Source organism: Portunus trituberculatus, chromosome 20 (assembly GCF_017591435.1).
Source record: "Portunus trituberculatus isolate SZX2019 chromosome 20, ASM1759143v1, whole genome shotgun sequence".
Classification (NCBI taxonomy): Eukaryota; Metazoa; Arthropoda; class Malacostraca; order Decapoda; family Portunidae; genus Portunus; species Portunus trituberculatus.
In genome coordinates, this window is record NC_059274.1 from 12,685,927 (window position 1) to 12,700,655 (window position 14,729).

Below are 14,729 nucleotides of genomic sequence, written 5' to 3' on the forward strand. Positions count from 1 at the left end.
GTTACTTTGACAAGGAAGTGTCAATCTCTTGATACAAATCATGTGCATAGGACAGCATGACATCACTAACCAGCAAACCTTGCAGAGTTATGTCACCTTAATGCTCCCTGACCTCATCCACCAATGCCTATGATATGGCAGTGGAAGAGAATGGAACTGACGACCACCTCAGTAGACATGACATCAATAAGGTTGGCAGACTTGGCACACAATAACTTTTAGTGGGTGTATACAAGTGCACCACATGGATGAGGTTTATGGGACTGTGTCTGGTTGCTTTACCGTGGCAGTGAAGCACTCTCTTTTTTCTCCCCCAGTCATCACCTGAGACAGTTAGGTATGACTGACTAAGTATTATGTAACTATGTAGAATACTGTCCCAAGGAGTGTTGCATTAATTTGTTTCACATACTGAAGTGCTGCATCAAAAATGTTTTGTTCGTTATCTATATATAGGATATGTACAGATTTTAATCTAGCCTAGTGATAGTGCCATGGAGTGGTGACCCCACAGATTAAAATGCCCAGCTGGGCCACATCCTTTGTGTCTGTGTTCTCGTTAAGATCAATACAAGAGTTTACAAGGCCCAAGTAGTCTATTTTCTGCAAGTCTTGCACACTGTCCAAATTTTGGATGCAATGATGAATTGTGTGGAATGGAAAACTTATGCACAAAGAGAGAGAGAGAGAGAGAGCAGGACGCTGTTCTTGGTAGACAGACCACCATTCATTAACGAGGCACTCCTTGGTGATGTCCACATCCGATAATGGCTTCATTTGTGTGGGGATGTTGCCTTTTTGCTTCTCAGCAATCAGTTGTTTTCTGCAAAAGAATTTATTAACTTTTGCATTCCAGATTACAGTATCATTGCTGAACAAAATATGTTAGGGTGGATGGAAGACTTGCTTTATCCATGGTTTCAAGGCTGATTCTTTTCTTCAAAGACATTTGTAGCAACGTCTTCTTAGGACTTGCCAGACATCTTGACTATACCAAGATAAGGCGGCCACTTATGAAACATTCTCAAATGGGTCTTGTTGACTTGTGTAACTAAAATGTTCTTAGCTGCACTTTCTTCATTTCAACCAATCATTGTGCACGACACGGATCAGTTTAATGGAAAACATAAACAACTACCTGAGCCCTGGTACTGGACTGCTCACAGTTTCAGTCATTGAACACCAGAACTGAACCTGCTAAGAAAAGGAGAAAAAGAAAAAAAAAGACTAGTACTGAAACAGTTTTGGTAGTGGAAGTGAAGATGAGGAAACTTATAACAAGGAAGCCGAGTAAATTTCTTAGTAGTGCAAGAAAAACAAACTTGGACTTGTGTTATTCCAGTTATATGCTGGGGTGTTCCAAGGGAGGTGGAGGAAGTATGTATGAAAAAATATGCTGATCTATAATCTCAGGTCAAAACAAAGGCAAGAAAAACAAGAGGTAATTCATGAACACGGTATTCAATTGAATTAGGTTTGATTTGGGTTAATAAGGCTATGATGGATACATGAATCTTAGACTAGAGCTATGTTTTATACTTATCTTATTATCACAGGGATATTGAGCATAGAACAGAATACTTACCCTTGGTACTCTCTCCTTGCATTTTTTTTTTTTGTGTGTGTGTGTAATAAACATGAAAGAGACTCCCAGACAGAATTAATTAATGTAATTTCCAGAAACGTGATTTAAGTAGTCTTCTATCATGTCAGATAAGTACAAATATTCATAGTCAAAGGTGACTGTGTTTGAGAACTATTTCACTTTGATAATGAAGTCAAGCCCAGTGCTTGATTTTGATTTGCATGATGGAATTTTATTCTTAAACAAGGATATGTTCTCATCATATTGTATCCATTGTTGTTCATGAGAAACTGCTGGTCTTAGTGAGCTATGAGCATGTTATAACTACAAATATTCCATTGCTCTTAGCTGCAAACAATTTTGTTTAAAAAAATTACCTAGTAGTGATCTTAGCTCACCAAGATATTCTTCATAGTGTATGGGAATGCAGTGTGATTCTTCTTATGTTCCTCTTGCCTAATCTGTATCATCTTTCATCTCCTTTACAACCTAATCTGTTGCACTTCTGATATTGTCAGGCATTATCTCTGCCTACAGTTACTGAAATACAGGGTTAAGTAGCAGTTGACAGGTATGACTTTATAATCAGGTAATTACCAGAACTGGCCTTTTTTTTTTTTTTTTTTTTTTTTTTTCAGGTGCAACTTTGACTTTTTGATTATGTTGCTGGATTTGCTGGGGCTGACTATTTTAGGTCCCTCCAGTGCGACGTGCGAAATTGCGACTGCAACTTGGTGTGACTCAGCTAGATAAATTTCAAATTAAACTTTGGTTCGATAACAGAAACATGCTTTTATGAGGCAGAATAAAAGATATTTATTATTATAGTCTTATATATTTAGTTAAAACACAGCCTAAATTAATATTTACACACGTCATCTTCCACCTCTTCCATGTCCTGGCCCATCTCCAAGATGTCCATATTTTATGTCTGAGGAACATAAGCCCCCTCCCTCACAGTAGACCTCAGTTGCGGCAATTTCTAAAAGCAAAAAAAAAAAAAAAAAAAATAATAATAATATATATATATATATATATATATATATATATATATATATATATATATATATATATATATATATATATTGTTCAGTGTCGCAGAAAATTGACGGTGCGACTTTACTTCGTCCGACTTTTCAAAACGTTTACCCTTAACTACGTTTGCGACTTTGAAATTCATGTACCATGGTGCGCCAAAGTCGCAAAATCGCAATTCTGTGCCGCAACGCTCAGGTTCTGGTAATGTCTTAATTGTTCACTTTGTGGACTTTGAAAATTTTTTGTTTGTTAGTTATCCGTCCCTAAAAAGAAAGGGACGGAGCGGGCCCTAACGCTTTGGAGGCGGCCCACATCACTTTGAAAAGAAATCATCAGTAATTATAGAGTGACCACTGTGTGTGAGTGTGTGTAGCGGAATGAAGGTGCGAATATGGATTGGGTAGTGTGTCGGGTGTGCTACACATTTGGTATTGAGGTTGACTTGATGGCGCGGTCGGCAGCGGCGGTGTCGCGGTTAGGTGGTAGCGTGGCCCCGCAGAGTTGCCAGGTGGTGGTGTTTACCTCAACATGGCGGAGTATGGGGAGGGGGCGGAGGGGAGGCGGAAATGGTTCATCCCTTACGAGAAAAAAGTGTTGACAGCTTTGATCGAGCAGCACAAAGATGTAGTAGAGTGCAAGAAAAGAGACGGTGCGTCCAATAGAGAGAAAGAGAAGGTGTGGGAGGTGATAGCGGCCCAGTTTTCGGCTCATCCTTCCACCCAGGCCAGGACCAGCCGGGAGCTGAGGCGCTGCTGGGAGAACATGAAGGCCAGGGCTAAGAAGGCTCTTGACAGGTAATGTTTCATGTTCCATGGTAACCGTCTTGGTGAAGGACATAATCATAACGCTTCTGAGTTTTAGTTATTCGGAGATAACAGGACATTAATTTTGTACGAAAAAGTTCGTGAAAAAAAAAATATATATATATATATATATATATATATATATATATACATCTCTTACTGAAACAGCTATGAAGTTGGATATCATTGTTTATTTTTCCTAAAGTTTCTAATTCCATACAGGGGATCTGCATGTTCATGCTCAACCCCATACAGACGCGATCTTCCAATTCAAGTTAACATTTTAACTATTTTCATCCCTGTCTCTACCGTTGTTTTTTTTCCCTATTCATGTAAATTTGAATTATTTTGGTAAATCTTGCCAATAGCACCTCGTTAAGTGTTTCTAAATTTTAAATTTTAAAATTCCCCTCAGCAAGCTTTAGGGCACAAGGTGAATTTTTTTTTTTTTTTTTTTTTTTTATTGGGGGGATGCAGCAAATTTAGCAAACTTTGCCCACCCTAAAAAGTCTATGGACCCCCTTAGCCTAAACTAGCTGGGGAGCTGTGCCCACCCAGGGTCTTTACCCTAACCTAACCTAATTTAGCAGGGGGGGGGATTGCACCCCCATCCTTGACTAAACTAGATAGGAGCTGTGCCCCCCAGATTCCCCTTTAACTAGACTTTGTCATTGTGGACTTAGTTTATAAGAGGCACCTATTAAAGTTTGAGAGCATGTGTGGGACACACTAAGGCTGGCTGCCAAATAAAACCACAAAAAATGTGTTGGGCATAGACTACTTCATCACTAAATGTCAATATTTTACTGCTTTGTTAAGAGATGCTATTGGTAAAGTTATCCACTATTTTATCTAAAGAGTATAAAGACATATCTGGAAGTACGTTAAACTTTTGATATAGGTAGCAATCTTTTCCCCATTTTAGTTAATTCTTAGTCGGTTAGCAACTAGGTGAACTTGTTTTTTTTGTGCCATTCACTGCCTCTCTTCAGATGTAGGAAAAATGTACACTCTTCATTTATTTAGATATTTGGAGAATGACATTTTCATTGAAAGGTTTTGAAAATGTCTTTTTTGGCCACCTGGGGAATCTGCTTGTTCTATAAAATTGTGTTAACTGCTTTTCAAATTTGATTTAATGCCATGCTTCAATATTACCGCTGTAATAGAGAAGAGATTTCCAACTAAACTTTGTAACCTAGTTGTGAGCTTTCCCCCTTTTTGCCTCCTGGTTAACTCACTTGCTTTTTTGGCTACCCAAGGTCTAAGCAATTATGTGGTCCTAGTAATGGATTAATATGGATTAAGCATGACTAGTATTTCATAAAAGAAGTTATGGGGGCCTAAAACTACTGGCACACCACAAATATTAATGTTAGAAATTGTGCAACTTGATCCAAATATGGGCTGGAAGGATGTGCCATAAGCAGTATTTGAATGTCTAGTCCTGAAAATCATACAGTATAGCAAAGAGTTAAGTGTGTAATGCAGATTTGAAACTGTCAAGTGATTCAGGTTTTGCAATTGCATCAGGAAGATGATTCCATAGGCATACAATTCAATTACTGAAAATTCTAACTCTGCAATGAATAGCAGAGAACCGGTGGAATGCCTTTAATCTATGATCCCTTGTTGATGTTTGATTAGATAGTTGGAACAAATCAGGTGGTTTTATGATTGATTGAGTGTGAAATATCTTCCAACATTTGATAAGGTCAGAATGAATAAGTTGACTTTTAACAGAGTATAGATTGAGAGTTCTTTGGTAAGTCTCTGAGAGTAAGAAAGGCATTCTAATCCTGAGATCAGTTTAGTTCATTGCCTTTGAGGGGATTCAAGTTTCTTCCAGTCAAGATGAGGAGAATTCAAGAATGGGTCTGATAATGTATCAGACCCATTCTCCTTTATGTATCATAAAGGAGGAGGAGCAATTAATAGTTGTGTAATAAATATGAAGCCAAATCTTTAGCTTTGCAGCCAGTAGAGTTTATGTGGGCTTAGATTCATAATGAGGAGTCTATAACAATGCTTGAGCAGAGTGTGAGTCAACAAATTTGATTTTCATGTTATTATATTATAATCAGAAGAAGGGCCAGGTCTGTTGTACCCCACTGGAAACGAATAACTGCAGATTTGAAAGTATTGATTGAGAGGCCCCAGGACCAAGCTGTGGAAACATTAATATTGATATCCTGTTAGACTGTACTAAGATCAGTTAATGCGGAAAAAATAGGAGATTTATGTATGTTAAAAAAGGGCTTTATATCATGTGCAAAAATGATAAATATGGATTGTATTCCATCAAGGATTAAATGAATAAATACAAAAAAAAGTAAAGGACCAAATACAGATCCCCGGTAACCCTACTTAGTACTGGTGCCTGAGAACTGGAGACTGCAGTGATACTGAAACATTCATAAATCATTTTGTTAAAAAGCCAGTAATCCAACCCAATAGCAGTTGTCCAATGCCAATTGAGGATAGTTTAGCTATTAACACCTTATAGTTCACAATGTTGAATGATTTCTCAAAGTCAAATAAGATAAGATCACACATAACCAGAATCTAGTCAGGAGGTTATGTTATAAGTTGGTCTTCAACAGATCTGTTCTTATGAAATCCAAACTTGTTATTGGAAATGATGGAGTTACTGTCAAGATAATGATAAAGTTGGTTAGCAATCAGTCTTTCAAATGTTTCACAACACACACGGCCCGGTAGCTCAGTGGTTAGAGCGCTGGTTTCACAAGCCAGATGACCGGTGTTCGATTCCCCGGCCGGGTGGAGATATTTGGGTGTGTCTCCTGTCACGTGTAGCCCCTGTTCACCTAGCAGTGAGTAGGTACGCGATGTAAATCGAGGAGTTGTGACCTTGTTGTCCCGGTGTGTGGTGTGTGCCTGGTCTCAGGCCTATCTGAAGATCGGAAACAATGAGCTCTGAGCTCGTTCCGTAGCGTAACGTCTGGCTGTCTCGTCAGAGACTGCAGCACATCAAACAGTGAACATAGAGAGGTAAGACTTATTGGACAATAGTTAAATAGGTCTTGTCTGGTGCCTTTTTAAAGATTGAAATTATCAGTGATTGTTTCCAGGCTAGAGATAAAGTACCTGTCATAAGGAATTTTTTATATAAATTGAATAGAGAGGATATGCTAAGTTACTGTCACATTTATGAAAAAAAAAAAAATTCCATCAGGACCCATACTGGAGTTAGTAAGTAAAGATAAAAGAAGATTAAGAGAGTCATTAGGGCTTAAGTCTATACTGAAGGTTCCAGAAAATTGCTGGTGAGGAGCTAGATTAGGCAGACCATAACAAACACAGACACATAAGAACACCTACATAAAACATTCTGCCATTGGTTGTGGGTCAGAGCTCAATATCCAAGGGAGATCTGAGGGGGCCAGCAGAAGGTAGACATACCCTCTTGCTTCTTGTGTAGGAATGAAGTGTTAAGGAGACTCTTTAAGGCAATCCACAAGGGTTTGTTTGTTCATATTTAAACTGAGTGGTGAGTTTATACATTTGATATTGGTGGTTATTAATATTAAAGTTGTTGAAAACATCAAGAGCAGTGGTAGAATTTCTTCCAAATTGGGATCTTAATGGTTTATAATTATTCCAAGCCATTTGTTTTTGTCTGATGTCTTTTGGGGGATTTGAATGAGATGTAAGTCTAGTATGATTAGTATACTGGAATAGGGAATGTAACTAGTAATGAGTATATACATTTTGAATTTCAAGTAACCTCTAAAACATTTGATTAGCAACATGTCCCAAAAATTCAAGTAGCCAGTCTACAGAAATTTTTAAAAATCATTAGTTGCCCTTGCACCATCTTTTGGTGGATTGGGATATGCATTGACCAGGTGTTCTGAATGCTGATGACTGGAAAATATAAGAGAACTTACCACAGTATGTTGACAGTGGGGAAGGGTTGGAAGCAGCTCAATCCCACCAGCTCTGTTGTCATCTGAGGTGAGTATTAAGTCTAAAATGTTGACAGGTGTTAGGAAGGTTGACTCCAACACCCACTGTGTAAGACAGCAAGGAACTTGTTCTGCTTTAATCTTCCGTCTAGTCTCTGGATTTTTTTTTTTTTTTTTTTTTTTAACAAAAGGAAAAGATAGAAATACAAAAATCCAGAGACCAGATGGAATTATCAGTAAGTTAGGAATGTAACTGGAATGAATTTAATGTCATTTTTAACAAAGATACAGACACCATGGTTTCCCAGACCTACTGTGGTGCCACATTGGCCCTCCTAACAAATATTAGCTACAGTGAAAATATAGCCCAGCAGGAATTGTGCAGAATCATGTGCCATAAGCAGGTGTGTATAATTTCTGCTAAGAGAAGTTCAAATAATGCAAAACTGCGATAGTGTGGCAGTACATTTATGAGCGACAGGTTCTGAGGAATGTCTGTGTACTGATGGTGGCTTCAATCATTGTAGAACAGTGCCTCTCCCAGTGATCCATGGAGTCTTTTCTTGAATACCTGTATGGCAGTGGCACTCACAACACTGTCTGGCAGGGCATTCCAATGGTCAATACATCTCACTCTGAAGAACCTGCATCTACATTTTGTGAGGGTGTGGTTTGGCTACCTTACATGTATGACTTGTAGTGGCAGTGACAGGGGAGACAGTGGATAAATCAAATTGTGTAATAACTGTGTGAATATTTTTCAGGAGGTATACTCTGAGAAGTCTGCCGAGTACAGAATACAAATTTAGGTGTTTTAAGCAGTCAGCATATGATAGTTCCAAAAGTTCTTCCGTGCTTTTGGTACAGCAATGCTGCATTGGTTCAAGACTTCTCAGATCCCACATGTAAACTGTCTTCCAAAATGGGTATCCAAATTTTAGAAGGGGTCTAATATGGGTGTTTTAAAGACATGAATTCACTGGAACAGCAGAAAGTAGATCTCATTAAACTACTAGACGATCTTGATGCTTGTGTTGATGATTATCTTTATGTGAGAAATGAAATTTGAGGTTATTATCCACAAGAATTTCTAAGTCTGGGATTTAGAAACAGATAAGTTGGAATTATTGAGGTGGTAGTGCTGGAGAGAGTCCAGTCTGTGGTGTCTCTCTGGAATTACAGCACCACACTCTTGTCCAGATTGAACATTAGACCCTGTGAAAGCTGCTCTCTGTACTGGTCATTATGTTTCTGGCACAAGGTTACATCTCTAGCTAGTGAAGAAGATGAGGCAAGGTGAATTTTCATGTAGATCTTGAGGTTATCAGGAAAGATTTTACTGTTGGATTTTATACATGATGGTAATTGGTTAATATAAATGAGAAACAGAGGGAGCCTATGACAGACCCTTGCAGGACAAGTTTCACTTCGTACTAACCATGAGGAGCTGTGAATGCCAGGCACTGACACATTTATGGTTCAGCCAATCAGAAAGTCTGCAATTCAGTTCAGCATTAAACCTTCCACACCTAAGAGCCTCAGTTTGCCAGTAAGGATGTAGTGATTCACAACATCAAAGGCTTTGGCAAAATAAAAGAAATAATACATTAACAATACAACCAGCATCTGGCCATGTTGTTACATCATTGTATACCAACAAATGCTGATCTTCTACTGCCCTGCCTTGACAGAAGCCATATTTTATCATTGACATAATTGGATTTTGTTGAGAAATTCACAAAGGATGTAATCTTTTCTAGTGCTTTACAGCACACTGAGATGTGACTTATTGGCCTATCAGGGAAACATGGCTGGAGCCCTTCTTGAGTATAGGGACAACTTCAGATTTTTTCCAATCTTGAGGCAGTTTTCTTTGTGCCAGGGAGTGTATAAAGATCTTGTAGAGAGAAATAGTCTTTAAGAGGTATGGGTGTAGTCCATCAGGCCCCCGTGCTAGTTAGTGTCCAGGGAAGTCAGTCTGTGTCTCACATCATTGAGGATGACAGTCACAGCTAATGGAGGCATCTGACAGCTGGTGGGGAGGGAAGAGTGGCATCAGGTTTGTGTGTTGTGTGTACTAAACAGAAGTTAAAAACAAAAAGTTCTCTATTTCATCACAATCAGCCATTAGTTCAACTGTGTGCAGTTTGAGGGGATCTATAAAGATGGTGCTCTTACTATTAGTTTTTATGTACTGATGGAATTGCTTTGGACATGAAGAGAAATTCAAAGCAATTCCATCAGTATATAGCTAAGAAATAAAAGATTAGAAGCACCATCTGTAGGTCCCCTGATTGCTGATTGTGGTGAAATGACACTCTCTCCTCAAAGTTGCTTTTTGGCAAGTTCCTTTGGTTGTTGTAAAAGTGAAATCAGCAACAAAAGAGGCACTTGTGAGACATAGAGATATGGTATCTCAGTCTTGCCAGCTGTTAAGCTTTAATTATTGCTATTCAACTTATTCAGTATATGGTATAAATCTTTGTTATTTAGGCTTTTGATGGTATTTCTTATTTTACCTAGTCAAAGTTGTAAAAATTGTTTTGTTGCATTGAAGACACATGGTTCTTTGTTTCATTGGAAAGCATTTTAAGAGTTTATAAAGTAAGGTTATGGAAGATTGGAGAGACAGTATTGTTATTATTTGTTTATTTTTTTCTATTTGTAGAAACAGATAATTAAATCAATTATTTGCATGCAACCTCATAAGCCATTGTTTGTACCTAAGTGACAGTACAGTTTTCTGTTTTGTGTTGCAGTGACCGAGCCACACGGGAGGGATCTGAGGATGGACGCTCGGTACCTTCAAGTATCACTCCGGAAGCAGAAGCTGTTCTCAGTGTCATCAGCCCATGTAAGCCTTTATCTTCTCCCCATAAAAAAAAAAAAAATAATGAAAATGATCTTAGATGTATAACATAAGTTCTCAGATGAAAGGATATAGTAAAGGAGTATATGTGTCAAAAAATTGTTAGTAGAGGCCAAATGTTTAGATCAGCAAGAAGGAAATGTTTAGATTGGAAAAGATGGAGGCTTCTCTGCCATGGACATTCCCTCATGTAACACTCTTAAAGGCAGTAAGGTGTCAGTTTCTTAGTCTCTTTTTTTTTCCAGAAGTTCTTCAGTTACTAGTCACATCAAGAAATCAGACTGGTAGTACTAGAGGGAATGTGTGGAGGAAACCTTTGTTTGAGGAGGAGGTTCTGAAGAATTTAAGCATTATCCTTGCAGATTTTGTAATGAATTGCCTGGCTCTAGGAGCAGAGTGAATGCATTAGAACATTCTTTTACCATAAAATCTACTATTCATGTGATTTTTTAGTCTGAGATTTCATCAGATGAGCAGTCATCCTATATTCAGGATTTAGTAAGGCAGCTTGAGATGTAAAAAGTAGAAAAAAATAAGATGGTCAGCTTTTCCACAGAAAACAAAATCAAAATTTTCAGGTGTTGTCTTTATTATGAGTTTTCCTGAAAGCAGTATTCATGGAACCAAACAAGTACAACATTTGTAAATTCCTTATACAGTATTTGCAAAATGAGTTTCTGCTCATCAATATACAGCAACAATGAATAGGGCACTTGTTCACCTGATATGGGATGACATCTATATCCTTATATGTAATTTTATCATCGGCAATGCTTTAAAAATGTCAAATTATTCATGAATGCTAATTATGCTCCAGGAAAGAGTGATCATGAATGTATGTGTGTGTTTTAGAATATTGGTGTATTTTTTATATATATAGATTTGGTATGTACTATATTTAATTCTTATCTCTCTCCTCCCTTACCAGATGATGAAGTTAAGAATGGAGTGAATTCACAGGATATGGTTCCAGATTGTATGATACCTGAAACCTCCACCAGTTCTCATCTTAGAATGGAGAGTTACCAGATTGGGCAGTCATCTGCATCAGAAACTTCTCAAAGTCATGAACAAACATCATACTATGAAAAGTCTGCATCAGATTTAACACCAAATATTGGGCCATCTAAGAGAACTAGAAAACAAAAGATGGATCAGCTGTGTGATGAAGACATATTGTTAGCACAGCTGCAGATGCAGCAAGCTCAGCTTTCAATAGAAAATTTACGATTAGAAAGGAAATGTTTGCAAGAAAGGTGTCAGCAGCAGCGAGAGGCCCATGAGTGGCAACGTGCGCAGCATGAGGCCAACCTGAACCTGGCCATGCTGCAGATAAAATTTTGGGAAAAAAAAACTGGATATGGAGACATGGAAACTTAAATGTGGTATTTGGTCCACACCCATACAAAAGAGGCAGTATGTGTATATATACTATAGAAATGTAGAAATGGCCCTATAAGTGTCAGTACTACTGGATGTGTACCTGAAACTATTGAAACTAGCTTTTATTAATTTCTATGACTATATATTACTAACGGTGAACATTTAGATACAGTGGAACCTCTCTTACAGAATACTCCTTTTCAAACAAATTTTTTTTTAACAAAATTTCGAACTCGTAATTATTTTTGTTACTGTGCCATAGTTTGGTTCTCGTACAAAGTTACTTGATTTCAAATACTAGAAGATGAAGGAAGGGATGGCGTTTATTACTGATTTATAGGTTTTATAAATATTTCCTTACCCACAGTGATTCAGTCTTTAAGAAAAGAAGTTAATGGGAACTTATTGAAGAGCCTTAATGTAAAGAGTTTTTAGTGCTCATTAGTAGTCCCAAGCCACTTGTGGCTCTCTCGATAGCATACAACATCATCATTACTGTACAGCTGCATTTTCCCAATTAGTTTTTCTCACTAGGTAGACTTCAAAGTGTTATGATCACCTTTATTTTTGTTGACTTTCTCCTCTCTGTGTTTTATAAGGGTGTAGACACACTTCATGCAATTCACTGAGAGGGTAGAGGACAGCGGAATGCTTAGTGGGTTAGAGGCAAGAACAAACCAAAGTATTATTGAATATGAGTGGCCATATTGGATTCAAATAGCAAGTTCCCTCCAAGTTTATCTGCTGTGACCACTCATATATGATAACATGTGTTTGTTCTTGCCTCTAACCTGCTAGGCATCCCACTACCCTTTACTCTCCCAGCAAATCGTGTGTAACGTCTTATTACCCTAAGGCTTTTCTTCACCAGATCAGTGATAACCTAGAGAATACCTGCATGGTCTGAACAGTATCTTCTGATGAATTTTGTGTCACTAAGCTCATTCATTACATCCTTTCCTGATAGATCATTTATGAGCTGGACATGTTGTAGAGCAGCCATCATGGTGATGATAATGGTCTGTCAGGAGCTGCAGTAACAGGTTGTACAGGTGTCTGGAAAGGAACTAATCTGTTTTTACACTGATTGCTTTGTGAAAATAGTTTCGGTTTCTGAACATTTTGGATTTTGAATGTTACTTAGGGATTAATTATATTTGAGAACAAAGATTCCACTGTAGGTAGATGTCAGGCCATTAGCTGTTTATGTTAAATTAAAATATCTTGTATTGTATTTATTATTTTAGTCAGATTTTTATGCTCTATTTTTTTTTCAAATTGTATTTGTTAGCACCGTGGATGTAATCCATGTAAAATTGTTCTGATAGATTGACACAAATATGTAATTCTTGAATGGCATTAGGATTAATCAGTTAACATACATTCATCAGTTTTACTTTCTGTCCCCTAATCCATGGAATAGTCTGTGAGCTGGCACCCATAGAATTCTGAGTCGTCCTCTTTACTAGTATCATAATTTTTTTTCCCTTGCTTATTTCAGCGCTCACATTCCTCTATGTTCCTTCACTTTAAGTAGTCTACTAATAGTCATATCACAAGATGAAACAATTACTCCAGGATTTCAGTGTCTGGTTTTGCTAGTATAGTCAGCATCAATTTTTGTGTCATTGCAGACTGTGATTGGCATGTCATATATCACTTCCTAATGGTTGGGAAAAGACCCCTCAGTGTCAGTGAGGTCAAGATGATACCTGGCTGCCCACCAAACACCCTTGACGTATCACTCATTGAGAACCTCTGGGTCATTCTCAAGGTTAAAATAAGAGATGTCTCCACACTTGAAGAATTAGAGACTGAGCTTTGTTGAATGTGGAGTTCCAAATTATCACCATCTCTGACAAATATTAAAAAAACACAAAGGTCAGTCTATAAACAAATAGAGGGTTATTAAACAAAGCTTCTGATTATTTGTTTTATTGTTATTTTAGTGTAATAGAAATCTTGTTTTGTATGTTGTTTTGTTGAAACATCAACTGATTTTGACCATATAATGGTAATACTACCATCTCTTTCACATGGTTATTACTATCAGATTTAAGCTTACTTCTAATGTTCATAAAATAAACCTGTGTATGAATAGAAGTTAAGGCATGGTATAGTTTTAATGAGTTAAAAGTCTGTCAATATTGTCCTTTAAGTGGAATGTCTGACATCTATAGGTCCAGTGAAACACTTATTTTGTTCAATTTGATGATGTGTCATGCTGAGGATTTGTGTGATGTTTGTTGAAAATTTCTTGTGGGAAACCTTGAAACACCATCTGTTAGCAGCAAAAATGGTGAAAAATGTACAATAATATGGAAGCAGGTCTTTATCTCACACATTCTTTGAGATAATTATATATCACAAGCTTTCTTGGACAAGATTTTATTCCATTTTATTTTATTGTTGTTATAATTATTATTTTTTTATTCTTATTTTTATTTTCATTTACATGCATTAATATACTCACCCCCATGTTTTGTTGAGGCAGTAGACAGCTGTTCAATATACAGTGGTGTCTCACTGGGATGACTTAACACATTGATGTTGACTATACTCATAGAGACCTGTGATAATTCTTTGATGCTGTATTTGCAAAAGTATCATACTGTCTACAGATCAAACCACACTTCTGTAAAAGAAATATTGTATCTAACTATATACTGTATATCTGTATATTCCTGTACAATGGTATAACTTTGTATCAAATATCAGATGGTGCTCTGGCTATATGTAGATTTCTGCTTCTTAGAAGTGGTTACTAATTTTCATATTATATTTCTGAGAGCTTATATTATGGTGAATTAATATATTTTTGTTCAGATCCAGTCATTACTGCAAGATTATCATTATACTGGTAGTTCCCTCTCATGGACTCTGGAGCTTCCATCGTTTTCCTTTTTTTTTTTTTTTTTTTTTTTTTTTTTTTTTACAAAAATTTTAATGCAGTTTTGATATAACAAAATTATGATGTTATATAATTACAATAATAATGACTAGTGTAAATGCCCTCAGTTCATGATTGAGGAGTCCCAGATTTTGATCCCAGCTTATGCTTATAGAATGTATTGGGCCTATCTTCAACACTGTTTAGTTAGGAGTGGTCAAGTACATAACCA

At 37.2% G+C, this 14,729-nt stretch overlaps 1 protein-coding gene across 1 annotated transcript; it reads left to right on the top strand.

The window, feature by feature from the left end:
- The first annotated feature begins 2,843 nt into the window (after positions 1 to 2,843).
- LOC123506714 (myb/SANT-like DNA-binding domain-containing protein 3) lies at positions 2,844 to 14,404 on the top strand. The gene is made up of 3 exons (XM_045258980.1): positions 2,844 to 3,417; positions 10,115 to 10,209; positions 11,153 to 14,404. Exons 1-3 carry the CDS (start codon positions 3,152 to 3,154, stop codon positions 11,602 to 11,604), a joined length of 813 nt encoding a protein of 270 aa, XP_045114915.1. The 5' UTR covers positions 2,844 to 3,151; the 3' UTR covers positions 11,605 to 14,404.
- Positions 14,405 to 14,729: the final 325 nt, after the last annotated feature.

What these genes read in the sequence shown, in the direction of transcription:
- LOC123506714 (XM_045258980.1), top strand. Translation starts at nt 3,152, where the DNA reads ATGGCGGAGTATGGGGAGGGGGCGGAGGGGAGGCGGAAATGGTTCATC. An exon ending in GCTAAGAAGGCTCTTGACAG is followed by an intron (nt 3,418 to 10,114) that starts GTAATGTTTCAT and finishes TTTGTGTTGCAG; the next exon opens with TGACCGAGCCACACGGGAGG. An exon ending in TCTCAGTGTCATCAGCCCAT is followed by an intron (nt 10,210 to 11,152) that starts GTAAGCCTTTAT and finishes CTCCCTTACCAG; the next exon opens with ATGATGAAGTTAAGAATGGA.